Raw genomic sequence first — 21,874 nt, 5'->3', positions numbered from 1 at the left:
TTTTCCGAAAATAGAATTCATGTTGCAATTATTTTGACCTTTGGAGATTTTGGGGCTGATTTTTACTGGCCTATTACATTGCTACAAAGTAATGATAAATTGCTGTTTTTTATACCGGCTGTTTCTTTTAGATTGTCTGTGGAAAAATATTGTGTGTTATTATTACAATCATTTACTTCAAATGCATCATCATTATCAAAAGGATTGTATTTCATGTTATCGAAATGGGATTTCATATATTCAGTATCAGCCGACATGTCCTCAAAACACCTATACAATTCAAGTTGAAATTCACGTTCATCAGTAAAATGATTAAAAGGCAGTGTCAAATTTTCATTACAACTGGAGCAATGCCAATATTTTGTATAGTCATTGCTTCTGAATTCCTTTGCAGATAGGTCACTGCAACATTTGTGAACATATTTCTTACATAAATTGCAAATTAACTTTCTATGATTTCTTTTTACAAGATGGGAGCATATAGCACATAAACAAGACATAAATAAATAAAACAACAAACAAATAAAGTAAAAATAATATATAAAGCAATATCGTGTGCTCCATTAAAATACCTGCTTTGCCATCCTTAAATACTACGAGGTTGATAGTTTTATCATAGTAGCGAGCTTGCTGGGGCACATTATTCCCAAGACGGGTGGCCTCTATAACTTCACTTCTGGTGTCTGGAGCGGTTCTTTCCTCCAAGCTGAGGGCAAGGATTGCGCTCTCCATGACATTGATGGATTCACTTGCGCCTCTTTGGATTAGAGACTCACGCATACTTGCCCAGGTTGGACGATCAAGTGCTGTGAATGGAGCAATGCTGGGCGAGGCATCTTCGCGTCTAGCCATAGTCACTGCTCGTAGTTGTTGGTAGATCTCCTCTGCCGATAATGGCTGCCCATTTGCTTGGATGACATCGACCTAATAATATACAAATTATAAAAAATACACTTTATAATAAATTGCAAATGTAATTTTAATGTTAACAAACATCACAACATCTGAGAAACTAGTAATTTTAATCAATACAAAGGAAATAGACAAAGAAACATACCTTATAAGCAGACCCTTTATGTAACACGACAACGTGTCGCGACTCTGAGAAAGTAGATAAAGTGTCCGTCTCAAGTCCGGGAACTCTGCATGACGACAGAGTGTTCTTGGCCTGGGTGGTTTCCAACAGTTCGCCCCGTTCCATGCCAATAATCTTGGTCATAAGTTCCGGTGTTGTCTGTTGTGTGGAAAATAATATGTATACTCTTTATCATATACGGCAGTTTAGGATACCTTAAGATTCTTGTGATTCTAAATTAGCCCCGATAGAGGGCAGGGTCTGAAGAATGGGTCATAGTAGATATTTAAGCGGAAGCGAAGGAGCGTTGCGATTTCAATAGAATGGGCGAAATTAAATGATAAAAATAATAACCCTTACGTGACCTTTGACCCCTTTCTGTGTAGAAGTTATTTTAAGCTTGGGTCAGTGCCTAGTGGCCTAGTTTGATATAAAATTGGTCAAACTGCATGAACTGTGAGTTTTAAAAGATATCGTGCTAGATAGCCAAGCACGATATCTTTTAAACTCAAAGCGAGACCTATCTACTACATATGCTTTGAGAATCTAAATTTTGGTGAAAAATGATTTTTTTGTGTCTAAAATGCTTCTTTAGGTCAAAATGGGATTTTAAGTCAAAAATGTGATTTTTGGTCAAAAATGTGATTTTTGGTCAAAAATGTGATTTTCTCGATTACATTTTGTAACCGTTTAAGGTGGGTCGCTTAACAGTGTTACGATATCTACATGCATCATGTACGGTGATCGTGCAGAGACCTTCGATATCGGGTTTGAGAGCGTTTAAGATCAAGCGGGTGTCAGATATCCAGAATAATTTGTTTTTAAATGTGTATAAAGTATAGAATGGAAGATTCTCAAAGCATAATAATGGTCAAAATTGGTGCAAACATCTGGCACTAGTAGCATTTTTAATTCTATTAAAGAAGAAAGAAAGAAAGAAAGAAAGAAAGAAAGAAAAAAAAGAAAGAAAGAAAGAAAGAAAGAAAGAAAGAAAGAAAGAAAGAAAGAAAGAAAGAAAGAAAGAAAGAAAGAAAGAAAGAAAGAAAGAAAGAAAGAAAGAAAGAAAGAAAGAAAGAAAGAAAGAAAGAAAGAAAAAGAAAGAAAAGAAAGAAAGAAAGAAAGAAAGAAAGAAAGAAAGAGAGACACACATCATCATCCCTATATCTTCGTGTTAAAAATTGCCGTGGTAGTACGATAAATCCTCACGTTTTTCAACAACTACGCATGGTGATTTTGTTCGAGATAGGCCGTGCGACTCAGGCTATGCATACATTTGAGATTTTGAGAGCCGGCCACACTGTTTCTATTCTATGTTTTACGATTTTCGCATGATCAGTATATGGCTGGCCGTAACCGCCACAACGTGGAGCTTACTTTTCGCTTCGCGGAGCTAAATTGACCAATCATGTTAGATCTTTTCATTACGCGGAGCCAGTTGATGCATCATCGTTCCAGAGAGAAAAACTCTTGCCAAAATTAATGTTTACTATGTGGATTTTAAATGAATCGAATGTAAATAAACCACAAACAGTTGTACAGGATCAATACCATTGTTTGATTAGTGTATAGTCAATGTTACCTTGCATGTGTGTGGCGTGTTTGTTTGTTTGTCTACTGTGTCAGGCCAGGATCACTGACACCCACGGTACTGATACTGTCATACTATCACGGTGATCATATTGTTGAATGTTGTTGACTTTAAAATAATCATGATGCAGTCATGTCTACAGTAGAATTCACCACGACCTTTGAAGGACTTAAACCCCATTAAAAGCTATTAAACCAAGATAACACTCAATGAAAACAGCTGAAAATGAAAATCTTCTCTGGTTAAATACACACTGCACTTGTGTCTGTTTTACCTGTGCAATGAACAATGAGCTGGTATTATAGTTTCAGTTGGGTGAATGATTATAAAGCGAACGCAAGGTAACAATACTGTCTGGGCTTTTGTTTACGAAATGAGACAATAGTCTGCTTATTGTTAACCAGCGTTCTTGAAAATGAGAAGCATAATGGTTTGCAGACTTAACACGGTTTAGAAATAATTTGTTCATATTTTTTGGTGTTATCTGTCGTTTACATATCCTTCCTAAAACACAAAAGTACCAATATTTCCAAACACCTAAATTAGCTAAAAATTTAGGAAATATTACAAAACTATATTTTCTAGAATTTCAGAGAATACTTTAAATATTGACTGGTTATTTTTTACACAGTGACGTCATATAGGCAATGGCATAATACTTCTAACATACACTAGGTCACGCGTCAATGGTGAGCGCACTGAGTATTGTGTATAGGAAAACGGGCAGTACCGTAACTACAGTATGTATGGCCTACTACTAGTATATAAAGTAAATCCGAACTGGTTTGCTGAAGGTCGAATTCCGCAGGCCACGCCGCGCAAGATGTACAAATCAGCTCCCGGCGATACACTGCAGATCGCAGAATTGTGTGCATGGTTTACCACCACTCTGCCTAGCTATATAGTTGTGTACAATACTGTATGAGTTTCTTGTGAGTGCATGTCCATCTTAATAATAAGTCGGTTCGTACTTTTCATAAATTACTTTTTGAATCATAACTATCGTGACCGTGGATATCTTGCAACTACGTGAAGCTCGTCTGGCAAATTCTTAATGACTAAATTCGCTTCACGTAATGAGTAAGTCGTACTTGATTGGTCAGTTTTACCTCCGAGTAATGAAAAACTCTAACATGATTGGTCAATTTGGCTCCACGGAACAAAAAGTCAGCTACGCGTAGCAGCAGGGGGATGACACTCTATTCACGTGGATTCTTTTCCAACGCTAAAAGATTACGAATTTTGGTGGTTTGTAAATGAAAAGTGTCCGCACTATCGATTGATTACGTAACTGTTATGAATAATTTATTAGTTTTTCAATGCAATCGCCTCGACCCATTAATACATATTATCTGTATTTATCAAAGTACTTGGAATAGCAATCTGGTGAGTTCACTGAACTACGCCCAAATACTGATGGAGTTTTAATGGCGCTAATCCTCTCCATACACAGATGAACAAATACAATAGGAGAAGGTCAACACATATGACCTCCTATATGACATGTTATATGAGATGTACAACAACCTGAATATCATAAAGATCAGTGTTCGTTTGTGCATATGAACTGCATATTTACAATACTAAATATTACTCGTTATATATTATGTCAAATATTGGTATTATGACAACACGGTATATACATTGTATATAAAACGACTAATAGATCCTACTATCATGGCGTCAGGTCATTGGTTCATCATATCCCGTATGTTTCTTAAAATTCATTCATATTTGAGACAAATTTCTGTGCCCATTTTATAGGCGTACAGGTGGATCCGGTTTTTTTTTTCATTTTCATTTCTTTTTGATGAAAGAATTAAGGTTTTCCACTGCACGGAGGCCACTATGTGATACTAATTTAATGCTATTTGTAAATGAATGCGGATTCCCGGTTGTTGTTTTTCCACAGTGTGACAACTGTCCACCCATCCAGACAACATCATCACATAATAAAACGTCTGTATTTTTACGATGAGTAAATATTAAACTGAACTTTGCCTTGGAACATTGTGTAAGACGGTGTAAGATTTTGTGGGCGCCCTCAACATTATTATCCTCTTTGTATCCGTAAATGACATGGCATAGACTGTGTGAATTCTATGAAGACTAGGGGCCTACTTATACATGGGGTCATATCCATGGACACAAGTAACGATAATTGACAACACGATACGCGACTGTATTTAGGGAGGCTAACCACTAATAATTAATAATGCCGGGTAGGGCCTTTCCTGGGCGACTCGTGTGGGCAAGGACGCTTAGGACGGTGACCAAATGAGTCTCAAATTTCACCGGGGAGGGGCACTCAAGTATGATAATGTAGGCCTATACGCATGTGTGGCCAACTTTTTAAACACCCCCTAAAACGAGTTTTACCCTACCAGCAAATTTAGGATCAATAGGCCTAAGCTAACTTAATACACTAAAGGAAGTTTTGGATGAGAAAACGGACATTTTGATGAGAAACGGCCAAAATGGTGAGAATTTAAATTTTCTCATTCTTTTGGATGAGAAACTTCCTGGTGTGTGTGTCAATCTTTATTGTCTTATTAACATCCGGGACTTTGGTTGACCTGTGCTAGACTCCAGCACATGTTAATGACGCAAAGACAGTTGTGGTAACACCATGGTCGCAGACCTGCAAAAAAGCTCAAAAACAGATAGTAATGAAACCAGTTTTATTATTTTCCTTGCTCTAGCGAGTTCACAGAGAAGGTGTTTCTAGTACAATGCAGCGTCGGACTCTAGCTGAGAGCGTAGCCTGAGTCCAAACGGACTCCAAGAAGGGCTCTCCATACACAAATGAACAAACACAAGGAAAGTAGTCTCCTCCGTGACCAGCTTGATTTCGATGGAGCGAAACCAAATTGGCTGCAGAGGAGACGGGTAATTTTGCCATGCAAATGAGGTGAGTGCCCTCTCAAGAATAACTACTCTCTGGTAGCAGCTCCACGTTGTGGCGGTTGCGGCCTACCATATCAGTATCCCATATGATATTTCTATTGTAAGAAAATTTTATTTGTTGTCACGTAAATCACAGGTTTCGTTTAAATGTACTAACTGGAAATTAAATGTACTAATTAGTGAGGACCGGTATTTTGCTGTGGATATGTTTAACTGCAATTTTGATGTAAAACATTTGAAATCCGCTGTAAAAATTTTGATAATATTCAACTCTTTGAGAAAATTATTTTATAAAGGAATGCTGGTAAAACCAGGTGCAATACAATGTACATTATTGACACACTATCACGCTCTTTATCTTCGTCAATAATAGAATAATCGATTTCAATCGAATTGAATGCATGAGTTTGTAGTTGACTACTGAGCGACCTAAGCGATCGATTGCTAGCCAATCAGATAGAACTCCTTTTCTTGCGTTCAGTGAAATACCACTCGCCTGTCGCTCACTACCACTCGCCCGTCGCTCACCAACGGAGTATTAAATTTATATTTATCGTATAGGACGTCGTCACTGTGAGAGAGAGAGAGAGAGAGAGAGAAAGAAGAGAGAGAGAGAGAGAAAGAAAGAATAAACAAATTTGTGCACAATCTTTAGTTATGCATTCAAAATTATCGCGCGCTCCGCGAGTATTCTTTACACGTACGATCAATGTTTTTAAATAGTTTTAGAATTTTGACCCCTGTTTGACCTTAATTGACCTCTACCTACAATTGGCCTTTTCGGTAAATCCCATAAGCCTTTGCGAGTACACCCTGAGACGTCACGCCGACTTGCAATGCGCAGTAACTATGTTCGCTAAACGATGTGCGCATCGACGCAGCGTGATCGGCGTGACGTAAAATGACAAGTTCTCAGGTATACGCGCAAAGGCTTATGGGATTTACCGAAAAGGTCAATTGCCAGAACTTTGAAGAGAACAGCCCAAGCAATTCAGTATCGAAGTTACGTAATGTTACTATGTCAACGGGATCACGCGCTAGAGTAATGAACCACGATCGAAATGATCACCACATAAAGTATATGGCACTCGAAGGCATACCAAAGTAGCGTGATCCGGTAACCAAGAGAATTACGTAACCACTTCGATGCTGAATTCTGTTCAGTAGTACCCTTCAGGCAAGTCACAAACACTTTCAAAACCTTTGTTACAATGATTTGGTCACGGACCATTAGCTCTGTTCTTGTACTAAATAGGGTAGCTGCAGGTAATATGGGACAGCAGGTAATATGGGACACCTGTTTTCATTTTAACAAAAAGTAGCTTAGAGAAGGTAAACACTTTAAGTGTTTAGAGACATCAATTGTGCTTCTAGAAATGCAGTTTTGGAGTCTGTGTATCAAACTCTTGGAAATCAATGCCAAAAGAGTGAAATTGCCAAAAAAATTATGTCGTTTTTTGGCCTGATATAAAATCAATGACGTCACATTTTATGATTGTGTATCCAAAAACTCTGGTACTGAGGGGCATTTGTCATTTTTATGATCTTTAGGTGATGGGTTAAGCTTATCAGCAGGTAAAATTCCACTGACAAGTGGCACTTTCCTTTATAAATGATTATTTTCTCTGATTTTCAACTGAATGGGTGCAGGTAATATGGGACACATAGGAAATTGTGTGCATTGTCAATGCGAAAAGCAAAACTATTTAGAAAATTGAATTTTCTTGTAGAAATTTGCATTTAACATTCAAAATCATGTAACAAAAATGTTTTTAGAAAAACAGAGTGATTTGCAGAACTTTTTGATTTTCACCATAGAGATAACACAGTGTCCCATATTACCTGCACATGCAGGTAATATGGGACACTTGACGATGACGTCATTTTGACGTCATAGCGTCCAAACAAACATAAAAACAAGGTAACATTGCCTGTTTTATTATTCTTAAAGGACAGGTTGTTCATCATAACAATCTCTTGTGGGCATATCTTTAATTTTTATGCAAATAAGCTAAACGTCCTTAATGGTCCCATATTCCTGCAGGTACCCTACATGATTTTTGTAGACGTATGACGTAGTAATATTAATTTTAATGATGTTAATATAACGACTTCTTCAGGAGTTGGTCATATAACGCCTTCTTGAAGTACAAAGTGACAACTCGCGCGTATACAGCGCGTAAACAGTGCGAAGTACTGCATCTCTGCTGCAGGTATGCGTGCAGTGGGGCTAGGGGGGCATCTGCCCCGGATATTTTTCTTGCCCCCACCCAGTTTGACCCCCACCCCACTTTTGAAGGAAAAAACACAAAATTACTTAAATTTCCACTTTTTGCGGCAATTTTGCGCAAAATTTGTCGCTTTTGCCCCCCCCCCCCGAAATTCACTTTGCCGCCCCCGAATAAAATCAGGGTGCCGCCACTGTATGCGTGCTTTCAAAGTCGGCACAATGTGTGCGTTCGCGTCGGTACTTTGTACTTCAGAGTAGACTGACTGTAGGTAAAGTGTCTTACCTTGAGGGGGCGCAACACTAAATCACTACGCATTTTATGTAAGAACGAAATTCGGCTAATATAGTCCATAGTGAGTATGAGATTGTAGCGACCATATCTACCGACATGTTCACTTTAAATCACTCAATATCAGCTCATATGAATTCGACAAGTGTCTTCAATGATAACATGCAGAAAAAACCGGACATTTTATCTCAAAAGCAATTCTCTGTGGCGGATGAAGACAACTTCCGATTTTGAAATGTGAGTGGTGAATTTAGTATATTTTTAGGCCATATTTTTTGCACCGCGAAATAGCGAAAAAAGTCAACGGTCATCGATATATGCCGACAAATGTTTTGGAATCTACAGAAACAGAGCTTTAATTTGATACCAAATTTATTTTTCCAAGTATTGCAGGGACGCCAGGAATGGCGCTCGAAGTAGGCCAAAATCACACGTTATCCTATGGGACGCTTATTTAGTGTTGCGCCCCTTGTAACGGCCGTCGTTATGAACGCGTTCTTTTTACATTCTTCGCGTAAAATAAGAAATGCGCGTCATGAAATGTGTTCTATTTCAATCATGATGATAAACAAGGATTACGAAAAGTCACCCTGATGAATTATTATTGGGAAAAATGCTTTATTGGCCGAGCAGGCGCCTGCAAAGTCTAGAAATTGTATCCAAAAATCTTCAAAAGGCTCAAAAATGGGTTTTAAAGTTAATAGGCATTGTTAATCTGCATGAAGCCGTTTTGCTGCATATTCAGTAGGCCTATACAAAAGACCATAATTGTTACTACTGAAACAGGGGGGGTGTTTATACTTCACACTCATTAACAAGTGCTTTCCAAAACAAAATGGCAAGACAGATAATCTAGAAATGAAATTAAACTTGGTTCAAGGACGTGCTTAAATTGTTGTCTGTCACTAGTTTAGTGAGTTTTGTGCAAACTCTCGCATATTGGAGGAAAAGTCGAAATATGCGATTTTCCGTGTTTCGGCACTGATCTTTAAAACAACATTTCTCTTGAACGAAATGTCGCAGAGACATGACATTTTCGGTGTTGAGCTACAAATTTTCTCTAATTTAATTTATAAGTGACAAATGTGGATTTTGAAAACTTTTAAATCCTTATAAGGGGCGCAACACTAAATCACTACGCATTTTATGTAAGAACGAAATTCGGCTAATATAGTCCATAGTGAGTATGAGATTGTAGCGACCATATCTACCGACATGTTCACTTTAAATCACTCAATATCAGCTCATATGAATTCGACAAGTGTCTTCAATGATAACATGCAGAAAAAACCGGACATTTTTATCTCAAAAGCAATTCTCTGTGGCGGATGAAGACAACTTCCGATTTTGAAATGTGAGTGGTGAATTTAGTATATTTTTAGGCCATATTTTTTGCACCGCGAAATAGCGAAAAAAAGTCAACGGTCATCGATATATGCCGACAAATGTTTTGGAATCTACAGAAACAGAGCTTTAATTTGATACCAAATTTATTTTTCCAAGTATTGCAGGGACGCCAGGAATGGCGCTCGAAGTAGGCCAAAATCACACGTTATCCTATGGGACGCTTATTTAGTGTTGCGCCCCCTTGATACAAGCTGTTGCATATAACATTTTAGCCGCCCTCTGTAATTGGTCGCTGTGTTTTGGGTCGTCCTCCAACACGGCTGAGATCAACGTGGAGCTGGGGATTGAGTGCCGAAGGGACAGCAAGGTTTTCTGGAAACTCTCAGTGGCCCAGTTATCCTTGCCTTTGACTGCCCTGTAAACACATGTTGTAATTTTGCCATGTACCATCATCTTGCGATTTTTGGAGCCTGCTTTGGAAGTCGTCAAAACTTTTCCCGTCCAGCATTTGGCCCATGACACGGCTCAGCTCACTCAAAGTGCATTCTACTTCAGGAGCAGGATATTTCAAAGTTGCCATGTTTGCTGTAAGATAAATTGATAAAAACGTTATCAGTTATAATATGTACTACACAGTTACGTCAAAACTGTCTATAGTATAATTGTGATTGCACAAATGAAATTTGTAAAAGCAAACAACATTCGCATCTTTTAGTATAGATTAATTCATAACAATCTGGTTTTGAAAATTATATGTTAAACACTATATCAAGAATAATTATTTTTGGAATATATAAACAACAAATATATTATAGGCCTACACATACTGAAACCCAATGCTATTGTAATTTTGTTTATAGCATGGTTAAAGACTAGTGATATGCATGTACGTAGGAACCGTAATTCGTTACATCTGCACCAAAGCTCCATTTTTCTGATTTTCTGATTTTTCTGCAAATCATCATTATTATAGACAAAAATATATGAAGTTAATCAACATATCCAAAAGAAGGTAATTGTTTATCATGTGCGCAAATAGCTTTTGACATACTAGACTTTTGATTATTAAAGGGCATTTCGTGATCCACAGCCTCATCCCCCACTTTTCTCAAAAAAGTTGAGATTTTTATATCACTGGAAACCTCTGGCTACATAATGTTTATGTACAAAATATTTCTTGCAGATTAATTCGTTTTGCAAAGATATCGTGAAATTTGAATTTCGTTCTGGTGCACCAGAACGAAATTACAACGCATTGTCTATTCGCTACTTGCACGGTTCCGCCATTATGCACTATGTGCGGGGAGAGCCTCGAACTGGCAGCATACATGAATGGGAATTGAACTAGTCATAACGTTCTGTGTAAGGTTACATAATTCTTCTATTCATGTATGCTGCCAGTTCGAGGCTCTCCCCGCACATAGTGCATAATGGCGGAACCGTGCAAGTAGCGAATGGAGCAGTGTAATACACATAATCATGCATAACTCGCAAACGCAAAATCGGAATCAACTGAAATTTTAGGAAGAGGCTTTTTTCGTGGATATGTACTGAAAAATGTCATAAAAAGAGGATGCTAGGATCACGAAATACTCCTTTAAGGGCATGGGGCATAACATACACCCTCTTCTATCCTAACATCTAATTATTATCCTGTGAAACTCCTAAATGTAGATCCAATTGTCCTGCCAATTATTCTCTCCCACCAACTGCCAATTAATTTTCATGTGTAAGTTTTCTGGAATAGATGTGTAATGACATCAAAACATTTTCATTAACCTATAGCAAGATCGCTGCTAGATAACCTTGACCCTGCTTGAAAAGCACTATGACCATGATGACCACACACTGACACATGTATTATATTGTCCCCTGCGCTTTATACTCTAATAAGGTCAATGTGCATAGTAAGAGGACCAGCGAATTTGCCCAATTTTCAATTTAGAAAGAAAGTTCCTAAAACATATACCGATTTTACTTTAGTCATGCAAAATCAACACAAAACTTCTGTTGTCGTCACACACCAATTTTGGTATTTCTATTTGCTATGACAACTTGATCGTTCATATACTGATTTTACCTTAGTCATGCAAAATCAACACAAAACTTCTGTTGTCGTCACACACAAATTTTGGTATTTCTATTTGCTATGACAACTTATCGTTTTTTGACATTATTTTCTGTTTTGTTCATACACTATCTAATAGAAAGTTAGAAACAACAACAAACTTGAACCAATTAATAAGTACCGGCCAGCTGTGGCTGGCCCGGTACAAAAATCTGACCTGAATAAAAATCTGAGGGAGTCCAGTATAAGAAACTACTACTTTCAAGTCCATGGCATCACAGACCAATGGCATAAATAGAGAAAAAAGTAAGAAGGAAGCCTTGATCAAGGCTATTTGTTGATTGTCTGCTGTTTGTTATCTGTTCAACTTGGCCTCATAAGGCCAAACAAGAAATGTCTTTAAAAGACAACGCCATGGATGCAGATCAACTTAATAACTTTGAATTGCAAGTACTTGGAATACTAGTAAATTTGAATGTTTGACACAACTAACCGGGTGTGAAATATTGGCATTTATTGGTGAATACACCACCAATGACATACTAGGAAATACTCAAAATTTTCATGTTGAAAGCTGAATTGAAAAATGTGTGCGAAATAGGTCTACATTTAAAAGGGCATTTCGTGATCCACAGCCTCATCCCCCCACACTTTTCTCAAAAAAAGTTGAGATTTTTATACCACTGGAAACCTCTGGCTACATAATGTTTATTTACAAAATATTTCTTGCTGATTAATTCGTTTTGCAAAGATATTGTGAAATTTGAATTTCGTTCTGGTATACCAGAACGAAATTACAACACATTGTCTATGGAACATTGAAATACACATAATCATGCATAACTCGCAAACGCAAAATCGGAATCAACTGACATTTTTGGAATACGCTTTTTTCGTGGATATGTACTGAAAACTGTCACAAAAAGAGGATGCTAGGATCACAAAATACTCCTTTAATTTATACCTGTAACAAACTGCTCAATTGAAATCACATCATCTGAGTTATACAACAATCTATATTCAGACAACCTTAAGAATGTTTGCTGCTTAAGGGATTTCATATCAATTCATAACTCCATATCTCTGTTCTTTACCTCTTCTGTGTTTTACCATTATTTTTACCAGTTACCAATGTTTGGTAAATTACAGTTAAAATCCATTAAAAACATGGTATTTTATTTGAGATATTTATTCGAAATGTATAGTTTATTGGTAGTTACACTGATCACATTACAATCAAAAAGACTGATTACTCAATCCCAGGGATTCCTGGGCTCAAACCAATCTTTATTTTCTGAATGTGTTGATTATATTGTTACTACTATAAACTGTCAAGTTGCTATACCAAAAATGTGTAAAACCAAAGCCACTATCTACCCCCAATTACTGGTATTTACCCCCCCACCACCATCACCACCAGTGTCACTTCCAACATCAATTAGTTATGGTAGTAGCCTTCTGCACTCCCAGCAAACACAAAACGTTTTCGACATCATTCGCAAAAGGTTATAAAAGGTTGTCAGAAAACGTTTAAATGTCGGGTTATATAAAGGGTATATTAAGGGTATAAAACGTTTTCATAACATTAAAAATCATTTTTGATAATCTACTGCTCAGCAAACAAAAATGTTTTAGAGAAAACGTTTAAATGTCGGGTTATATAAAGGGTATAAAACGTTTTAATAACATTCCAAAAACATTTTTGAAAACTTGATACAAAACATTCTAAACAGAATGTTATTTTGGGGTTGAAAAAATATTTTGTGAAAAATGTTTGCCCAAAATATTTGCATTAACGTTTTAAAAGCGTTTTCACGACCTTTATATAACCCGACATTTAAATGTTATTAAAACGTTTTGAAAAAAACATTTTAAGAACATTTCTGTGTTTGCTTAGCGCAAATATTTTAACAAAATGTTATTTAAGTGTTGATAAAATATTTGGTAAAAAATGTTTGCAAAAATAGTTTACAATAACATTTTTGAAAACATTAAAAAAATATTGTTGTAGTGTGTTTTCATACAAAACGTTTTAAAACATTTTCATGACCTTTATATAACCCGACATTTTAATGTTATTAAAACGTTTTTATGTAAACCAAAAGCCAAAATATAACTTATTAAAAACGTTTTTAAAACGTTTTTGTGTTTGCTGGGCTGTTTATACCCAGCTTGGTTCTCTGTCTGGTCAGATAATTGCTCATTATTATCGTTGAATTAGTGATCACACTTGTTGACAGCTTATCAGCAGCCTGGATCAGCGGTGCAATTATCCCTTTTTTTCATAGAGCAATTGTTCAAAATGTTCAATGTCAAATGGTTCCTAAAAACCTTATTTGTGAATGGATTTCCATCGTTGAAAAAACAAAATGCATGTTTAATATATTATTTATTTCATTGACAGCAATTTCCTAAGTTTCCAACCATAAATAATCATAGAGTTTCACCTGTTTACAAAATAAGTGTTTATTTCAGATTTCCAATTAATTATGTTATCAGTAAACCTGATAGGAGGTCAAATCCAAATCTTGCTAATATTTACATTGTTATAGTCAAAAACAATACTTTGTCCTGGTAGTCCCTGGCAACCCAGTCTGCATGTAGCTCATTCGTAAACATACACGACAGAAACCGGCTGTGAAGGAGCCTACATGCACGTAAACAACTTTCTAGTATAATAAAATCCGTTTTTGAGTATAATAAAGAAAGTCATGCCTTGGCAACATGAAGGAAATACCTATTGCCAACTTGGTAAAATGCATACTCGTAACCCAATCTTGTACATCATAGCACCCAGTTTAGGTTTGTGGTTTCGAAATGTTGCAATTAAACATTAGTTCTTTCAAATATGAAACGCTAAAACACAAATCTAGAACAAACACTCATTATATTTAGAAAGATATAGCAAATTTTCCATGATAGAGATTGGACCCAAGACAAAGTACACCCAAATTAGGTGACAATTCAGAATTAAGCCATGGCTGGAAAAAAAGGTTGTTTCCTGTAGCGCGCGCATTACGTTTTAACGGCTTATTTTGCGCATTAGAAATTTTTTTTCAAACCAAAAACCGGAAAAAAAAATCGCAAAAAATAATTTTAAACACTACTGGTCGAGTAAACATTTACACATCACACAACAAACGAGCATAGTGAGTAACTACTGGAGAAAACATCACACATTTTTTTTAATACATTTTTTAATCTGCAGGTTGAAAGAGGATCATAAATATTCTTGAATATGAAGAAATATGATTTGTGTGTGTGTGTGTGTGTGTGAGGGGGGGGGGATGTGGGTGTGTGTGTGTCGGAGAGACCCACTGTAAATTCCCATTCCAATTCAATGCAGCAAAAAAGGTGTTTTTTTTTTTCATTTAAAGACATGGATTATAAAAAAAAAATTACCCCCCCCCAAAAACAAAAAAAAAAAAAAAACAACCACCCGCATTTTGCATTTGACTTTTTTAACCTCCCAGCAAACACAGAACGTTTCGGACATCATTCGCAAAAGGTTAGAAAAGGTTACCAGAAAACGTTTAAATGTCAACAGTCGGGTTATATAAAGGGTACCGGTATATAAAGGATATAAAACATTTTCATAACATTGATTCCTTACTGCAAATATTCTAAAATAATGTTATCTAAGTGTTGACAAAATATTTGGCAAAAAAATGTTTGCAAAAAATATTTGACAATACATTTTAAAAACATTTTAAAAATATTGTTGTAGTGTGTTTTCATACAAAACGTTTTCATGACCATCACACTCTGTACGATGGTCAACAATGGGCCTATTGTTGTGCAAGGCTCACTCAGTCATTTAATGAGGCAATACAAACGATCGAATTTGGTGTTGAAATGAGCAAAATTTTTAGTTACACCTTTTCAATGTAAAATTAATTTTCTCGGCCAAATGAAAAGAAATAATTTTTATTTTTTCAGTAAATGTCAAATCCTAGTGTTAAACTTAGGCGTGAAATTCAGTCATTTAGTGTAAGGTTTTAATTCTGCCCGCGAGCCTTTTTTTGGATCAACCTTTAAGCTTTTCAAAGTAATATAGTTCGCTAATGAAGGATTTTTCCCAACTTTCTAACGCACATCACCGTGAGCGATATACGAGGGGCGGTCAATAAGTTTGTAGAACAAGGTACTTGAAAGAGTACTAGCCAAATTCTTTCTATCTCTCTCTTTAGTATGGTCACTACATATCTTAATGTTCCCATCGCAATTTTTCTTGAAACCTTCTATGTCAACAAAATGGAAGTCTTCCGAAAGCTCCTTGAGCCACTCTTCAGTGAAGGCTCACCAGCATTGATCACCAGCAAACCTGATATTATGAAAGTAGGACTTCAAATTCTAAAATAGGTTTCACTAACTGGAGGTCATGCCTGAACCACAATATGGTTACTTTAATTAACTGACCCCTCTGTCGTGAATGGCAGCTTGACAAACTAAGAATAGCGTACAGGACACAATCCGAGAGCAGCCACACTCCTACCATCAACCTTCTTCACATGATGGCTTGCCTCAATTTTGCTATCGAAATTGTATGATATATGCCTATGATTGTACTTTCATTTGGAAAATGATCTGTCATCAAGACTATCCCTGGATCTCAGAAACAGCGATGAAGACCTTGCACTACGGTGACCGAGTGATGATCTTCTTAGGGGTGTGAGATCCAGGTGCTTCCACTAAATTCACTCATAATTCCAGTGATTAATGTATGCCTTATCACCTTTAGTCACATATAGAAACTTGCCTTGGTCCTCATTCTAAGTATATAGAAGGTGTGGACATGAATATGTCAACTGGTATCAATTTTGTGCATGAAGATTCCGGGACCCCATCTAGAAGACGCCCTGGAATACCCAAATGTTAATGGATTAATATTGAAAACACATTCAGAGTTGTCATATTTTGTGGCTACCTCTTCTTTCTTATTTGGCTCTTTATTCATTATCAATGCCACTGTACCAGCGCGTATATCATTAGTGGTGACGTTAGCAAGTCTTTTGGACCTTGGATGATCTTCAAGGACGCTCATTCCATTCTTGAACTCTAAGAACCATTTCGTTGCTGCTGAATACCAAGGACTTCATTACCATTTACAGCAACTCTACATTGTTAAAGTTTATTTGAGTTTTCATCACCGCCGGGAGTAATTTCCATGATGACCCTGCATTCACTTCTGGTAGTACCTGTGAATTCATGGAGGTAGGCTTCTTCTGAAGAGTGTCCATCCCATATACAGTGATGCAAAAATATATTATCTTTGCAGTAATGTTTTGAAGGAACAAGCTTTCAAATGAGACCAAATTCAATACCGTGCGACAAAGTAGCATACCGAGTTCTACGAACTTTTTGACCGGCCCTCGTATCATAGTTTTGTCAGAATTTCCGTTTTGATTTCACTATGTTTTACTGCCGGCTGATAATTTTTCAAAATCAACGCGTGAAATCTGAGGCTAATATTAGCATTGTGGATCGATATCTCTGGGTGCCCGGCCTGGCTACAGTGTTGCCAGAACTTCAATATAGCAAAGAAATTCCCAGGCCTATAATAGCGCTCCTTATTGTGCCTTATAAGAACCATTCAAACAGGTTTTTGTTTTTAAACAAAAACCTGTTCCAGCAATTAATTAAAAATTGCTTGCCTAAAAACAGAATAACTTGGATGTTAATACTTGACCTAGTGTTTCAATTGTCATGAAGGTGACTGGGTATGGTGCCTTTTGTTTGTGTTTGTCAGTTGAAATTGCTTTTGGAAACCCACCGAAAGTCATAATGAAGCAGCCAAAACAATAAAACATGGAAGTTTATAAAAACCTATGACCTAAAGGAAAAAACATTTTGGCAACAATGAGCCTTGCATTGAAAGTCATGGTTAAAATGTGTCAAGTTTCCCTACATACACCCCACTACCCACCTCACACACCTCTACACCCACCCACCCCATAGGCCTACATAATATTACATACCGGTAGGCCTACATAATATATTTATATAGCACGACATTTAGAAAGTAGGTCCTATAGCGCTAAATTAATTAAAAACAAACCCGAACACAAGTCTGAAGGGTGTATGTAATGAAAATGCCAACCCGCGATGGGTTGGCATTTAATAAAATTAAAATCCCCTATAATAACACGCAAATTTTCCTAGGTTTGGACAGTGGATTTTCCCATGGACCTCAAGCGTGTAAACAAACAAATAAATAAACAGACAAATGGTCGACATAATCACGGAAACCATATAATTTGCCATTGCAGGCTATCACCATGATTCACGGAAGCAAATATCCAAAATTCACGTTAATTTACCAAAGCACCCAAATGGGAGATTTGGGCTACAAAATCGCTAGTCGAGTAATCCTTGCTTTCATTGCAGAAGGGACCTGGATTAGAACAATGGAATATCGATTATTTCTGCTACTTGCTTTAGAGATAAAGTACTGAGTTTGACATTTTAGGAGCATGACGGGTCACTCCATATGAAATCAAGGAGGCGCCCCACCTGACCCCCTCAGATTTGCTTTATATTTTAGTCATTATGTTGTAGGCCTACCTGTAAAAATATTAAAAGTCAAATTGGCCCCAATATTGAAAATAAAATGGAAATAAAAGTAAATAGGGCCAATAACTACGCATCTAGTCATTTATTTTCAATATTGTGGCCATTTTGACTTTAGGAAGAAGGTATGGGCTACCAAAGATGAAATTTATTCAAAGGGCAACTTTTGGGTCCAAATTTAGATTCCCCTACTCCAACTTTAAATAGATATACCATAGAAAATCTGTATATTGAAAATGAAACGGAAAAAAGTAAATAGGGCCAATAACTACTCATATTTCTATAACACGTCAAGTGGTCTAATCGTCTTTACCGATGCAGTCAATCATAAGAAATTTATAAATACCCCTGTTTGGAAAACAATCCATAAGGATAAAATATGTAAACCTATATTCTGAATAAAATAATTCTGCTCCAACAATTACCCCCCCCCCCCCATCATAAACCATTTCCTACCAAATTGTAACCTGATGCAGTCAATCATAAGAAATAAAAGCTGTTTTACAACAATCCATAAGGATAAAATATGTAAACCTATAGGCCTATTCTGAATGAAATAATTTTGCTCCAACAATCACTCCCCCACATGATCTACCATTTCCTAACAATAGTAACCGAAATGGTAACCTGAGCTTTATTCCTTTTTATTTGAAACCAATCCTCTTACATCCCATGCAAACGATTTTACACCTCTCCCACCATGCCCACTGCAATAAATAGCTTTACATTTCCAAATCTTTCTTTGCTTTCTATGCTAATATTACATTATTGTTTTAAAGAGAAAAAAAAGTATCCAAACAGTTGGGCGCCCATTCCTTTTTTAAAGGAATTTTTATTTTTAATATTGTGGCCAATTTGACTTTCAAGCCTTCCGAATTCGGCACATTTGCACTACATGCAATCATAAGAAAATGGTCAACTTTGGGCTTGTCATTTTATATGAAGTCAACCTATACAATTACTGGGACTTAACAAAGTTGTAATTTAAGACTAGTAGTTATATAAAAGTGATGTTTTATAAATTTTGAAGGTGGACCACATCGACTTTGGGCCCCTTGAAAATGAAAATGTTGAATTTGCAATAAATTTCATCTTCTGTAATGTACTATTGTTAGGAAATCATGTTGTGGAGGGTTGTTGGAGCCGAATTATTTTATTTAGAATATAGATTTGCATATTTAATTCTTAAGGATTATTTTCGAAGTGGACACATTATGATATAACTTTCGGTTGTGAATTGTAATATAGGCCTACCTGACAATATTGCATGTCGCCGCGGATAGGCCCTACAGGTTTTAAGAGCATTTGAACTTATTTAACATGTTTAGGCGACATTTAATATTATTAACCCAATAATTTTGTATTTCAAACAAAGATGACAAGCCTATACGCACGGGATTTTAAGGATTTTTGTAAAGGTAAATGTTTTAGGGAACAAACCAAAAGATCGATGACGTCCTATAAACGAAACTAGTTTCGTTTAGGGGAGGGGGTAAAAATACTCGATTACGTTTGTATAAAATAATCGGTCTGAAGAATGTGTCATTCTTATTATTATGTCAAACATTTTCAACATTTCATTATTACGTTTCTGACAGGGAGGGAGGGGGTCGGCTGAGGAACGAAACTAGTTACGTTTATAGGACGTCATCGATCTTTTGGTTTGTTCCCTTAAATAACACAACAATGTCAATTGCAACTACCGCGCTATTCCAGGGATAAGAGACCATCCCTGTGTTTTTTATTTATTTTTAATAAGAAACCATGTTTATTGATGAAATTCTTGGTTCCTTGATCGACAAAGCAGCTTTTTGGATCAATACCGCATCAAATTATGTCGCTCTTCACCTTAGTGAATCATATATAGGCCTAGGCCTACTCTGCGATCGTAATAGCGCCATCTCAATGCATATTAGTAAACAGTAGGCCTAATAAAATCAATCGAACTATATTACTTTGAAAAGCTAAAAGGTTGATCAAAAAAAGCTCGTAGGCCAAGTTGAAGCCTATCAAAATCGAAAATCTTACACTAAATGACTAAATTTCACGCATAAGTTTAACACTAGGATTTGGAAAAAATGTATTATCAAGCATTATAGTTTTTCATGACATTTACTGAAAAATGAAAACAATTGCTTTTTATTTGGCCGAGAAAATTAATTTTACATTGAAACGGTGCAACTCAAAATTTCAAAACCAAATTCGATCGTTTGTATTGCCTCATTAAATGACCAAGTGAGCCTTGCCTTGTACAACAATAGAAATCGGTTGACTACTGTAGAGTTCTACCTGAATGGGGCACTTGAAGCGGTATTTTAATTTATTAATTTGAAATAAATATCATAATATTTTATTTATTTATGTCCATTATGTGAAAGAAAAACATGAAAAACCTTTGGTTTTGTTTTGAAATACTTGACGATAAGCCAAGTTTATTTTACGTGGTACAAACTTGATACGTGCAAACATGGCAAAAAGTGGCACACAATAGCGTTTGAACATGAACTAAAAGAACTTGAGAAACCAAGTCAAGTTTTTCTGTAAGCCAAGATATTAGGTTACAGATTCTATTGCATATCACATTTACACCATGATCCTTTTTATTTTTTTCTGAAAGAAAAATGCAATTGCTAATCATGAAAGTCAATTTTACGCGATGCAAGCTTAAGTGAGAATGTCAAAAGTGGCCCGACGATTATAACGTGCGATTGCTGCCATTAATAGGCAAATCGACATGTCAATTTCGCAGAAAGAAATTGACATTATGTTGATTTTGTCCAATAGGAGAAATTGTAATTGACATAAGTAAGCTAATTTACATATAATCGACATATGTCATTTCCAAGGATGGAAATTGACATATAGGCCCTATGTCCATTATATAAAACCACATGTGCTGTTTGCGTCAACTTTAGTAGTGTAATTAGCTGCGTACTGCTTCTGCATATCTGATTGGTTGAAATTGTTCGCACGCCATTTTTATGGTATAAATCGACATATGTCAATTTGAAGATATGTGATTGGTTGCAGAAAAGAATACACCCAAAAGGACATACAATGCGCGCAACTGAAGTCGACTGATGTATAATCCTACGGGCTGTCGATACGTTGACCCCTTTTGACCTGCCCAAAAATCTATATAACGATGACAAGAGGGTCATAAATAGTGATATAGCTCGTACTCTGAGGTGTATTTTGGGCGCATTCGTAGCGTAGCGATTTGAAATTGACATATGTCAATTTCTAAATTAACATATGTCGATTACATTTTAAATTCAGGAAGGCCGGTTGCAGCAACCAATAAACAGCAATAAATTCGACACTAGTTTTCAAATAATGAATAGGCCTATATGTCGATTTCTCCTACGGTAATTGACATATGTACATTTTACGTATATTAGCTTACTTAAGTCGATTACAAGTTCTGCTGAAAGAAATTGACATAATGTCAATTTGTCCATTTATGGCAGCGATCGCACGTCATAGATGATTGATCATAGCGTTTGAGCCCGGACTAGAAAAAGGTTTTTTTTTTCTTCAGCAAAATGTCCCCTATCAAATGAGCGGTGCTAATTTTAAACTACAGGAGATCTCCCTATATGCAGAGTTCATACTGCACGAAGGTCTTAAATGTTTAAGAAAATTCAACTAAAACATTAATTTAACAGTAAAGGGTAGACGAAGCAGCCAAAAAATTGATGTTTTGGAAAAGTTACAATCATATACTTTGAAAACTTATTTGATTTATTGTTGTGAATGAGTTATGTACGTTTTGCTCGAGAAGTCTAGCCACGAATTTG

General features: G+C 36.3%; 1 protein-coding gene across 1 annotated transcript; it reads right to left on the bottom strand.

Annotated features, from left to right (window-relative positions):
- Positions 1-450: 450 nt before the first annotated feature.
- Positions 451-1,230, bottom strand: LOC140142321 (carnitine O-acetyltransferase-like). The gene is made up of 2 exons (XM_072164290.1): positions 1,058-1,230; positions 451-924 (listed from the first exon to the last, which is right to left on the bottom strand). The coding sequence occupies exons 1-2, from the start codon at positions 1,217-1,219 to the stop codon at positions 451-453; spliced, it is 636 nt and encodes a 211-aa protein (XP_072020391.1). The 5' UTR covers positions 1,220-1,230.
- Positions 1,231-21,874: the final 20,644 nt, after the last annotated feature.

This window comes from Amphiura filiformis, chromosome 20 (assembly GCF_039555335.1).
Source record: "Amphiura filiformis chromosome 20, Afil_fr2py, whole genome shotgun sequence".
Classification (NCBI taxonomy): Eukaryota; Metazoa; Echinodermata; class Ophiuroidea; order Amphilepidida; family Amphiuridae; genus Amphiura; species Amphiura filiformis.
The sequence above is the reverse complement of the archived record's forward strand: the minus strand, read 5'-3'. Positions and strand labels throughout refer to the sequence as shown.

Bases quoted from the DNA above. Each gene is read 5' to 3' on its own strand.
- LOC140142321 (XM_072164290.1), bottom strand. From the start codon at position 1,219: ATGACCAAGATTATTGGCATGGAACGGGGCGAACTGTTGGAAACCACC. The intron at 925-1,057 runs GTATGTTTCTTT...GTATATTATTAG, and splicing joins ATAAAGGGTCTGCTTATAAG to GTCGATGTCATCCAAGCAAA.